At 47.2% G+C, this 13,029-nt stretch overlaps 1 protein-coding gene across 1 annotated transcript; it reads left to right on the top strand.

The window, feature by feature from the left end:
* Positions 1-5,956: 5,956 nt before the first annotated feature.
* On the top strand, positions 5,957-6,449 carry LOC117890312. The gene has a single exon (XM_034795099.1). It carries the CDS (start codon positions 5,964-5,966, stop codon positions 6,306-6,308), a length of 345 nt encoding a protein of 114 aa, XP_034650990.1. The 5' UTR covers positions 5,957-5,963; the 3' UTR covers positions 6,309-6,449.
* Positions 6,450-13,029: the final 6,580 nt, after the last annotated feature.

Below are 13,029 nucleotides of genomic sequence, written 5' to 3'. Positions count from 1 at the left end.
TTTCGCCTCTCCCTGGATGTCCAGCTGTAGCCCCAAGGACACGTGACGGGCCTCTTGGCACGCCAGAGCGGCGATCCCACCACCACGGGCGGCACCTCCTCCGGCCAGAAGATGCCACCCGACATGCCGCCGAATATTTCCGTAGATCTTCCGCTTGTCACGGGGAAGGCCATGCCGCTGCTACGTGCTGTCGTGTGGCACTGTCGCCTGCCCGTAGACTGCACCTCTGCCGCATCGAATCTCGATTAAAGGTGTGACTCATCCATTAGCGAGGGATCAGCGATCGAATTTGGTTACAAAAAAAGAAAACTCTCACTTGCCGCGTGGACTGCAACATATTGCCGCGCCATGCCACATTGTTACGCCTCCTGTCTGCTGTCAGTGAGGGTTGGGGTGTTGGGGAGAGGGTGAGGGACAGACAACATCGTCCTGACAGTTTGGCTAACATTGAAAGCGGCAAAATGTTGCGGCGCTGCTTGCCAAATGACATGATTTCTCTCAGTTCTGATTCGGTTTGCCACTTGACACATGCCACTCATAGTGGCACACACACACAGACACACATCAACTGCAACTCAAGAGTTGAGCGAAACTTTTGCTTATCTACGTTACAGCCACAAGAAGCGAATCCGCCACGCCGCCACGCCGCCACACCGCATGCCTCCATGTCCATGCCTCACGCTGCCATCCACTGCCGGTGGCAGCCAGCAGCAACGTCTTGAGGTAGCTTCAGCTGCACGTTGCCTTGCCTGTTGTTCACTCTGTTCTTGCGTCTTTTGGCTTGATGCAACGCTTTCTTGTCCTGTGATTTCTACACATGTCAAGCCGAGAACAAAACTCTTTGCGACTCCTCCCGGCCAGCGCTCCATGCCGCACTCTTGGCGCTTGGCTCCTGGCTCCTGGCTCCTTGCTGGCTGCTGTTTTGTGCGTGTTCCATTTTATTTTGTTGGCACAAAATTGGGTTTTAGTGGATTTTGTGGCAAATGATTTTTGGTGGCTGCCGCTGCCGTTGCCGTTGCCGTCACGCTTGCATAAACTTTAATTTAATTTCTGGCCAACACAGCGCAGCATCCTCAGCAAGAAACAAAAGCAAAAACCATCAGATATTAAAGCTAGAAAGTGGCAGTCAGTTTCCCCCCCGAAAATGCTGTTCCCCCCGCACTAAATCGCATTCAATCAGCTTCTGCCGCGTTTCCGTCCACATTGAATTGAATATTTTGTGACACGGGAACGAGGAGGAGGCAGGACACGATGCTGTTGCCATCAATTCAAATGTGTCTGCCACATCAGGCACACAAACGGAGAGAGAGAGAGAGAGAGAGAGCGAAGACGCCAGCTAGGTTGCACACAAAAGTGCAATTGAGTTGAAAGACGTGCCAAAAGGGCACACACACACACACAAACACACACACACTCAAGACAAGCCACGGAAAAAAGGGGCCAAAGAAAAGCCATAAAAATGGCTCATGCCACAACGGCACCACCCCCCGCAGCTGTGCAGGTGAAAAATTATAGCGTAAAATTCATATTTGATGACTTTTTGATTGCCAAAACCGAGAAACTCTTGTCCGCCTTCAGCAAGAGTCCTCCCCAGTCCTCTCCCCAGTTTGAAATCCCAGCAACCTGCCTCAATCTCAGCCACAAATTCAGGTCCTTCTTCAGGCACATAATGCCACGAAAAGTGCTTTCAATGGCGTCATTGTCAACGTTCTTCACCGCCACATCGTAATCGTCATCATCATCCACAGCCACAGCCACAGCCACCTCTCTCTCTCTCTCTCTCTCTCTCTGTGCATCAACTGGATGCCTGTAGCTGGGAGCTGGGAGCTGGATTGCTGTTGCTGTTGTTGCATGTGTGTAGTGCCTGTGGATCCACAGCAATGCCAAAGCTCTGGGATTAAGTTGAAGCTCAGCTCAGAGCTCCTTTTGCTCCTTTTCATTTTTCAATATCTTGTGTCGTTCGTCGGGCAGGGGAGAAGGAGGAGGAGCAGGAGCAGGAGAGGGCTCCTTCAGGGCGCTTGATGATGCTCGAGTTACGTTGCCCAGGGAAATACTCGTACATCGAAAATGTGCACCAAATCGTTGTACCACCATCATCGTCAACTCTCCCGACTGCCATTCGTCATCGCACGTGAATGCTGCACCTTTGCCCGCACATTTCAATCTGCTCTCCATAACAACAATGTGTGTGTAACCCCCCCTCGCTCAGCTCCTCCCTCTGCTGCGTGCAGATTTTTAAACCCCGAAAAATCAGCCGCCGGCTAATTTCAATTAACGCTGAGGACTGGCGTTGGCGTGGGTCCCGCGTGACCTGCGAGGTGTTGACTGATGGCCGACTGACTGGGGACACTAATGCTGCTGCTGCTGCTCTCTCCCTCAAACGCAGGACATGGACATGGGACGAACTTCAATGTGTTAATGACATAAAACGGTCACGTTAATTTGCATTGTGTGTGCGTGTGTGTGTGCCACACTTGCCACACTCGTGTGTAATGATTTGTGCCAGTTTTGAGAGGCGGCAACCCCATCACTCTGCTGCTGATGTCATTCAACAAAAAAGAAAGAGTAAGGAAAAATAAAGCCAACAAATTAGAGAGGCGAAAATGAAAACATTTTGTCACACGTTGACCTTAATTACAGGACTCTTTACGGGGGGGGCAACAGCTTTAATGGCAACATTAGCTTAATGCCTAAAGCTCATTACACTCAATGATTGAAGGACAACAGGCAATGCTTCGAGTTGTTACTTATTCAGGGTTAAAATTGAAGAAGAGAGGAGGACATCTCCTTGGACCCCTGAGCGTTGTGCCTCCCAGCAGCGCACACAAATATTCCCAACACCTTTTACGAGCATATTCCCCTCTTCCGGTACAACAAATGAATCTATCAGATTTTTATGGCTCTATTTTTGTCAAAGGAACTTCCTGTTGTGGGGCAAAGTTGCTCAAGCTCTAATTCGGTTGATGGTTCTCAAGTAATCAACCAAAAATGTTCTCCTTGCTGTTCCCACTGCACTTTCACTGCCAGAACGAGGAAGCCAGTCTGGCTGGCTGGCGACTCGCTGGATCCTCTGTGAACTCTGACGACAACAGCAGAAAGCCCAAGCAACGATTTTTATATGCCATTTGGCGATTTTACAACTTTGCTGGCGCCTGGCTTATGCCGAACCCAAACCAACTGTGGCGCTCCTCCCAGTCGCTTCGGCTTCCCAGTGTCCTTGCCAGAGGGGGGCTGAACTGCGGTTCACTTTGTTGGCGCCATGCTGGGGCACAGGCTTCGCTCCACAATCATTTTTGTTGCTGCTGTTGCTGTGTGTGTGTGTGTTTTTTTTTCGCCAGTCGGGGACGTCGCGTCGCGTGCTTGGGCCATTTTCCATTTTCATGGCATTCGTCGCCAAAATGGCGTTGCGTGCTGCCGCGAAATGTTTGTCGAAAATGTCAGCCAAAAGAAAAAGAAATCCCGAAAAAGCTTAAGCCTCGAAGCAGAGGATACCCCACGAAGGAATCTCTGCTGGATTAATCAATTGAAAAATGCCAAACCCAAGCGACTTTTCCAAGTGTGGGGAAAATCAATGGGCACTGGCAATGGGTGGTGTTGGTGGGGGCTCGGGGCTAAGATTTAGAGTGTATTAGTGAGAAACACATTGAAATTTGTATGCGTCACAATCATTGGAGTCGCGCAGTCACAATTCACAAACCGAGTCACAATCCGAGACCAAAGGGCGAATCAAGTCATTTCTTTTGGTGGAGCAGCAAGAATCATAAAAAGATTTATGGCGCTTTCAAGGCAACAGTCTCGGAGTATCCTCCGTTTGCGCTGACAAGCACACGGTCGGTGGTGTGGGAGGTGCGTGCGAAAAGTGTTCCGTGTTCTTAGGAATAGGAATAGCAAATAAAAGAACCGAAAATATATGAGGATATTGTGGCATTAAATAGGTAAAGTTCATAGCCAAAAAATCAGCAGAGAGTTGTCTAACCGAGGGATACGCACACCCACACATAAATCGTAAAGTCTACCAGTTGGGCAGAGGTTGCCACCAGGAGGTGTAGTTCCAAGAACCCCCCAAGAACAGACTCCCTGTGGAGAGTTTCCCTTTTTTGGGGCTCACGAATTGTGCATTGTTTTAATGCATTTGCAACTGAAAATTGCAAACTTTTGGGGCGTGGCCATAAACTTTTGCAGAAACTGTTGGCTGGGGCTGGGGCTGGGGCCTATTTTCATTGTGCAATTGCAAACTTTATGCAACAATAAAGTGCTCCCAAAAAATAAGTAAAATAGTCCAAAAGAATGGAGAAAAATAAAACAAAGCGCTTGCTGGCTGGTGTAGCCTACATTTTGGGCCAGCCTGGAGCGGAGTGTAGTGGGGGGCTTTGGGTTCTTCTCACATTTCAACTCTTGACATCCGCTGCGACTTCCGGCAGCGGCAGAATATTCCTGAATGACACCCAGAATATTACTCATTGCTTGCTCCACATTCATTTGGATCGCTCCACCACACACCAACAAATTAATTGTGAAATAATCATTTACAATTAAAATATGTATAAGGTTGGGGTAAATGGAATGCATATTTATTGCCAAAGAATGGCATGGAAAACGGTTCTCATAGCCAAGAAAAATCCCAATCACATCCCTCAAAAAATGAGTGAACAATTCGAGCAGAATTTTCGGCTAGGGAACTCGAAAAATTCTGCAGAAAGTCTGCCAAATGTTCGGGTAACCTGTGAAGCCATGCCGGGGAAATGACAGGAAAAACCGTAATTGAAAGTCTCTTTTTCAGCCGTGTGATGTGTGTGCGGGGACATCGATCAAATATCCACCTCTGGCAGGTTGCAAGGCGGCAGGCAGGGGCAGGTTTTCTACGCGTGTGTGGCATGGTCCTAGTATCGAAATCGAGAGGCTTAGTGGAGCTGCAAGTTCCGACAGGCGGAACCGATGGAAAAGTGGAAAAATGGAAACAGAGAAATCAAAGCAGGAATAGGGAATGTCAAGAGCTGTCTCAGCTGTGGAAGTGCTTCATTTCGGTGACCCGAGATGATGAAGGAAAGAGATTATTAGGAAAGGAAGATTGTCATAATTTTCTTGTAATTTTTAAAATTTGGTTTATGCTTGTGTCGGATGTACTTTTGCTACTACTTATCGACAGAATATACCGAAGGGTTGCTGAAATATGTGTGCGCAGTGAATTAACACTCTCCATCAGGGGAACAAATTTGTTCAAGTCCCCGATATGAGTGGCACAAGCAGACACACAGATACACGGCTTCAAATGCAAATGCAAATGAAAATGCAAATTGCATTTGTTTGCGTTGTGTCATTTGTCGCCTGGTTTGAGTGCAAAGCAGGGGGGACAGTGGCAGGAGGGACTGCTGGATGGATGCTGCTGTGGCTGCCACAAACGGAACACTCTTGCAGATGGCAAATGTGACAACTTGTTACAAAATTCATCAACTTGTGAAGTATAAATCACACACACACGAGAGACAGACAGACAGACAGACAGACAGACAGTGCAGTTCATTGCCATAGATCACATTCCGGACTGTGTGTGTGTGTGTCTTCCCCCCCGCCCCAACCCTCTTCAAGTAATTTTCACTCAATTTCAATAATTTGTTTGTAACTCAGTTGGCTTTGGCGCCCAGCCTGCACAGTGGGCCACACACAGTAACCGGAGGCTGTTCCGGCTCGAAACCGATTTGTCCCATTGTACTTAACAGCAAACACACTTTTTGGGGCGAATGTAGTAGGCCTTCAAATCGAATCTCTCGACCCCTTGGGTGCTCAGCTCAGAATTTTCATTCCACTGCCGGCAGCCGAACTGTGAACAACAGAACAGAAAGAAAATAATTTAAGGTTCCAATTCTTAGCAAAGCAAACAAACTTGTGAGTAAAGAAAAATTCAAAAAAAATAAAAAATTCAAAAGTAAATTTTTTTTTTTTTTCGCTTGTGGTTTAGCTTCAACATGTCTTCCTCTGATGAATCCCCCGCTGCAGGTGGCGATGGTGGTGATGGAGCTGGATCCGGTGGAACCGCGGGCTCGACCACGGCTGGTGCCGCCTTGATGATGGCCAGCCCTTGGCTGACAGTGGCCGCTGCCGCCGCCTACACCACCACTGCCATGTGGGCCAAGCTGCGTGACTTGGGGATCTTCAAGAGTTTGCGTGGGCGCAAGGCAGCTGCCGCTGCCGCTGCCGCACCTTCGGTGGCTACTGACGCTGAGGACTCTTCGCTTGAGGTGCAGCAGCGTGAAGAAGAGGAGGGTCTGGGACCCGATCGAATACTCGAGATGTCGCCCATTGACTGTTAAATTGGGTGGCAGACAGGATGAGGACACGAATTGTACACTAAATCAATCGCACACTCGCACACTTATGCATACACCACACACTTAGACACACACAAATGTAAGAGATAATTGTTGTAATGCTTGCGCGTTCCAAAGGGGATGTACAAGAAAGGAGAATGAAGCTACACTCCCACACAACGCCAAACAACAAGTTCAGACAAAGCAAAATTAATTGTGAATACCACACACGATGAAGCCTCGAATGACAAGACAAAAGAATGTAGTTGGGGATCGAGTTCGTATAAACCATTTATTGAAAGAAAAACCACAAGAAAAATTGAATTATTATGCGGATTTATTGCTGATCGATCAATCGAGCGTTGATTGAGCGACGACGACGGCCCATTATGTCACAGAAATCGTGCAACAAACGCACGGAAACTGGAGCAACAGTTGCTCCACATGCAACCAGAGGCGCCCCATGCCTGCGCTCGCCATCGCCACTCCTGTCCAGCCACAGACACCGCCAAAGCAACGACTTCCTCTGATGGAACACGCGGGGATTTCGGCTGGGGCAAAGTCGCATATGAAAAGTGTGTAATTAATTCAGCTGTCAATTAGCAATAATTTTGGAAATTTATTGCCATGCCTGCCATGTTCTACAAACCTCAAACGAATGAGTCTCCGAAAACAGTTCAGCAATTGGGCAAAGAAATTTCCACAAGTATTTCGCATAACTTATTTAATTATCAATGAAAATTGCGGCACAAATTAATGGCCGAGTCTTTTGTAATTGGTTTTTGCTATTGCCGTGCTGCTAATGCGGTTGGAAGTTGATGATTTTCTGAATGCAGCAGCAGCAGCAGCTCCACTTCACTCTCCACATCACGATGTCGTAACACGCCATAAGACGTGCCTCCATGGCTCCGTGGAGCCACCGCTCTAAATCAGTAAAATGCACCGACAACTTTGTTGTATGTATAACTCACTTTTTTCTTGCATACCCTTCCAGCGGGTCCAATGGGTTCTTTTGTAGAGCAACGCCACATGAATGTACGTTTATTCTGTGTAGTCTCAGTTCTGGTTTTTAGTTTTCTCCCTGCTCTTGCTTCCTTTTGTGTCCCACACAGTGCACCCATCAGCCGCTTTGGCTCTACTTTGCTTTTGCTTTTCTCTTTTTTACCACAAACTTTTTTCTCTCTCTCTCTCTCTCTCTTGCTTTGCTGTCGAATCGAGCGATTTCCTTGACGGCTTTTCCTCAAGTGATTTTCGCTACGTTTTTCCCCTGCACTGCTGCGGCTTGAGTTGAATTCAATATTTTATCTTTCGGTTTCTTTTCACATAATAAACGCGCTTTTGGCATAATTGCCGAGCTGCAGCGGTTGGGTGCGGTGCGGTGCGGTAGCGGGGGCGGGGGCGGGTACACCCAGCCGCTCTGTGTGCCGTGGGGTCTGTGGAGTCAGTCGATAATTATGATGTTGTTTTGTTGTTGTTGCTGTTGTTTTTGCCTGTTGCCTGTTGTCGTTGTGGTTATCGTCATCGCCTGCCACGATAATATTCCGTTTGCCAGAGCTCTCCCTCTCTCCCTCTCTCTCTCTCTCTCTCTCTCTCCCTCTGTGCGCTTTCATGTAATATTTGCTCACAATTATTGCGAGACGAGGCAGCCACAGCGTGGCTGTTGTTGTTGCTGTTGTTGCGGTTGCATGTTGCAATAACAATTTCGCTTTCGCTTTCCCGTAAGCTTAGCCGCCTGCCTCTCCATTGCATACCCCTTAGCCATTGCGTGTCGCGGGTATGCACGCCCACTGCCAGCATGCTGCATGCAACAGCGGGCGAAAGCAGTCACAGTGCCAACACTGCCACTTGCCGGGCACTTGCCACACGGTGCTTCGGTTTTAATTGTGACTCATTTGGCGAGGGGCGCGACATGAAAGCCAACGTGCAACATGCCACTGCCTTGCCTGCGGGTGCGCGGCGGACGCTTAGAGCTGGGGCTGGGGCTGGGGCAGGGGCTGGGGCAGGGGCTTTTTGCCACCCAAAAGAGTTGCCCCGACACTCGCATAACCATCGACATTTGCCGCACATCGCGCACTGCCATCGCGACTCCATTCTATGGCTTCATTTGCCGCTCTGGTATTTCATGGCATTTTACGAGCATCGATGGCGATTCGGCGGTGCCTCTGAGTGCCGAGCAATTTGCAAAAGATACAAATCTATCTATGCATCTAGTATGTGCGCTGCAATAAAATCCAGTGGCAGGAATGGTGAATCCAAATGTGGCACAGGTTTGCTCGCGCTGCAATCAACGTTTTTTCAGCATTTGGCGTAGCATTAAAATTATTCCAGCGGAAGGAACATGATTTAATTGGAAATAAAAGCATTATTTTTTGTGGGTTTTGAGTGTTAAGTCTTTAATTAAGTAGTTTCAGTGATGGACTGTTGCCAGTGCAACATATTTCGACTGATTCAAATTAAAATTAAAATCTCTTGCGCAGCAAAGTTTTTCGCTTAAAGTTTTAATAGCCACACGCAGGAGCCAGCCCCCATCCAAGCTTCAGCTTCAACTCTACGCACAACAATCCAAAAATAGAGTTAAAAAAAATAGCGACAACAACAACTGGAGGATTGGATTAAGAAAGTTTCCTGCCTTTCGGCTGCTCGTTCTGTGGCCCTCACTCTCTCTGAATTCAATTTGAATTTAATTACTCTCAATGCCAACTTTTGACACACATTGTGGGGGTTTTCCCCCCATTTCTATGATTTGTTAAGTAGCTGCCGCGGGACAGAAGCGCTGCTAATCAGATCAACATTATTAGCGCCAGATAACAAGACAATTGCAATCCTTTTTGCCATTGTCTAGGAGCGGTTTTCACATTACAACATGTTCGTATGTGTCTGGCAGCTCACAGATGTGTTGCCCTGCTCTAATTTTAATCCCACTGTCATTGTCATAAGCTCCTGTCTCTGGAGGGGCGGCTCCATTCATACAATATTCATATCTATGTGTGGGCATTGCCTATGAATCCTCTATAATTAATTGGAACCACATGAAGGAACCAACAATGTTGCAATGTGAAAATCTCTTAAAGCTCTTGATTTGAGCTACAAATAAATCAAGAATTCATCTTGAAATAGTTGCAATTTGGAGTACAATTTAACATAAGATAAAATCAGCTTAAAGCAGCTCCGAATTGGTGCTGGAAAGTGACTTTCGGGTTGCACAGGATGGACCGGAAGGAATCGTCAAGGTGTGGCAGGGTGGAGTAACATGTTGGCGTCGTCTAGAAACTTACAAAACATGACATTAAATGTAGCCCCGCTCGCAGATGGCAGACACAGACACACACACACACACACACAAAAGCAGGTGAAAAGAGCAGCGACATGCGCCGGGCCCAAGAAAACTTTCCGCTGCGATGGCGGAGAGATTTCCGCGCCACCGTGCAGCCAGCGTGGAATTTAAATGCCGGCAGACAGACAGACAGTGAGAAGTTCTGTGGCACCTATGGGAATTTCATTTGTTGTTCATTTTTAAGCAGTTCGCGATTTGAATTCCAAGCTCTTTTTGTTCAGGTTTATGCTACCCCGTAATGGCAGAGGCTGTTTGCGCTGTTTGAAAGGTGATATGCAACGAGCAGAGGGCAGCCCATAAGGTAGATGAATTCTTATGAATGTATCTATGGACTATGGAAAATAATTGCATGAAGCTTTTTCTGACATTCTGAAAGGTTTTCCTGGATAAATCCGCCACTAGGGGTACTCAGAGGTCGCAAATATAAAATAAATACCTTCTTACTTGCTGCCTTCAGCATTTCAGGGACACAAAGAATGCCGCAGTAAATTTACACAATGAAATCTTAAGAGGTCCCCAGGGAGATGGCGCGAGCAGAAAACTTTCTGCCTGCCACGAACTTTCTGCGCAAACAGAGACGTAAGGAGAGGGGAGCTACACCTGAAATATATATAAGAACTACCTGAATCTGCACTTGAACAATACACGGAGCATGTGTGCTTAGACAGGGCAGAAGTGGAGTGCTCGCCATATGACCGGAAGTTCGACAAAGTTCAAATGACACACACACAAATCCATAGAGGTGTGTGTTGTGTGTGTGTATCTGTGGCACGGTAACTGCTGTTATTCATTCGCTTTGGCAAATAAATGAACCGTACACTAAAACAAACAAATTCAATTGAATCACTCTCCTGGGCATTACAATTGAATGTGCCCCGGCCCACCACGTCCTGGCCCCCTACCCCATACTTGTGCGTGCCGCTTGCCCCTTGTCCGAGACGAAAATCTAATGAAAATGTTCAATTTGTTGCAAACAAAGAAGGGGCAAGCCACGCCTGCCAAATACAGCAAAACAAATGGCCAGAAACCGAAAAGTTTAGGCCGGAAAAATCACAAACACAGAAGGGCACCCACATTCGATGTTGCACTTGGCTGATTGGAACATTTCTTTATCAATTTTTGGGCAAAACAAATGTCCAGCCAGAGCTCGGATTAGGTTTTTGTTTGGATTCTCTATCGAGGATTGACCGATGCCAGATCCATTTGTGTATTGGTTGCACAAGCTGAAGTCTTCTTGCCTCATTTGGTATTTAACCACGTTATGGCCATTGCAACAGCCAATTAACCCTTACCCAATGCTTAAGCTGCCCCTCTGTTGCCCTGAAAAACGATTACTCTGCACTTTGTTTACGCGTGTCTTGGCACTTGGCGTCTTGTGGCTTTCTGATCGTTAAATCTTTTATGTTTTACGGCCATTTTGGCAATCGCCAGTCTTGTCGCAGTCTTTGCCGGTGGTCGGTGGGCGGGTAGGGTTTCCCCGTTAATTGATGAATGCTATAAACAATCTACACAAAAGCACGGGAGCAGGAGCACAGGGAAAAAACTGACTCACAGTTTTTGGTCATATATCAAGCGAACCACAAACAACAAACTGGCAAATGAACTGCAATTATCAAGGAGCGGCCACGGGCCACAGGCAGCGAACAAACAGCAGATGCAAACAAGTGGAAAACACTTTCCAGTTTTGCAGTTTTTGGTTTTCCAGTTTGTCAGTTCGCAATGCAAATCATCATTAAATAAATTGCTCATAATTATCGCCAGAGAGTAGTCTTTTACATTGGGGAATTCGTTTCGGCCATTTGTCTAAGCTCGAGTCAAAATTTTGACTAATTTCGAGCCCGGATTGAAGCTTGCTTTTTCTGCTTTTCTGCTTTTCCTTTTCTGCATTTTCCACCATCCTCCTCCGGCCGCCTCCTCCTCTGGCAGTCCTCATGCCAAAGTGGGCGGCCTTAAGTCGTGTAATTTTCTGTCAAATTTTGTATGATTTTTGGTTTGATAAAATGCCAGTCCCGGGTGCGGGTCTCTGGTCTGGTGTAGTCTGGTCTGGTCTGGTCTGTCTATTACTTTGGCTTTGGCATTTGCTTCCTGGTCAAAGACAATCAGCTGAGCCGCGACTCAGCCGCAGACGGACAGCTGTCTTGGGTTCGGAATCTTCCAAATTATGAAAACAATAAAAATGTTAAACAAAATTGGCATCCATCCATTGTGTTGCTTTTTTTGGGCCATAAATAAGTGGGCGTGGCGGTAATCAAGGCCTGCAAGATACTTTGCACAATAGCCAGGAAATTTGAGTACTCTGTCGCGTAATGGCTTGACCCACTTGTGGTCTGGCTGCCAAGATGAACTCTTGCCACAGAGTGTTCCCCCTTCCAGCAGCACTTCAAAGTGATAGTTCCCGGGACAGAATGATCCTTCGAGTGCCAACCCAAAAGATGATTAACTTGTTCTCATTAGCATTTCCATTTGACTTTGGCAGCCCCGACCAAAGTGCATCTGCGACCCGAAAGCCAGGGAGAGGAGATCTCTGCCAAGAAGAAGAAATGTTTTCGCCTCACTGACTTTTCCAGTGCAATTTTCGCACTCAAGTGGAGAGTAATTTGCGGTCGTCTTTGGTAACAGGAGGGATTGTGGAGTTGTGGATTGAGGGGGCCTTTGGCTTCACTTTTCGCAATTCGCATTTTGGTTTTTCTTTTGCTTTGCTGGCCAATCGGATGGCTGGAACAAGTCCATTTCGAGAGACCAACTAAAAGCGAAATGATTGTGGGCACTGAGCGATAGTTACCCGATGGATGAACAGAGAGGAAGGCGGCGCAATGCCATAACATGTGATTTCACGTGAGTTGTGTGTCTTCGCAGCATGTGGCCAGCATTTGTTACAAAATCTCAAGGCAGATTACACCAAATAAAAAGGATTTTCTATTGCTAGTTTGCAGCAACTTTAAGCTTTCAATTGGTGGAATTGCTGCCTCAATTATGTTGTAGAGTGTCGCCTGCTATCTGTCTCGGGCTTTCTTTTCAAAACTTTGAAAAAACCTTTCATTAACAAGACCAAAATTATGAATGCCTTTCGCCTGCGAAGCCTCTGACGACTGGCGACAACTGTCAAAACAGGCCTGGGGACTGACTGTCTGTCTGTCTGTCTGTCCGTGTCTGTCTGTGTAGCTGAGAGTGTTGATGGCGACAACTGTGGGGTTTTGTGTGTGCCTTATATAACGCACTCCACAGTGGGACAAATGATTTACACAAATTATTTTGCAATGTGCGTTTGCGTTTTGGCCGGCCAGTGCACTGGCTGCTTTAAGCTGGCCAAAAGCTGTCTCCAGCCATCACCCATCAACCGTTCGTCTGCACTGCAGAGTGCCCGGACTCTCCTCCTCCTCTCTGCTGCTG

This window comes from Drosophila subobscura, chromosome E, assembly GCF_008121235.1.
Source record: "Drosophila subobscura isolate 14011-0131.10 chromosome E, UCBerk_Dsub_1.0, whole genome shotgun sequence".
Taxonomy (NCBI): domain Eukaryota; kingdom Metazoa; phylum Arthropoda; class Insecta; order Diptera; family Drosophilidae; genus Drosophila; species Drosophila subobscura.
Note: the sequence above shows the minus strand (reverse complement) of the source record. Positions and strands in the feature narration are given on the sequence as shown.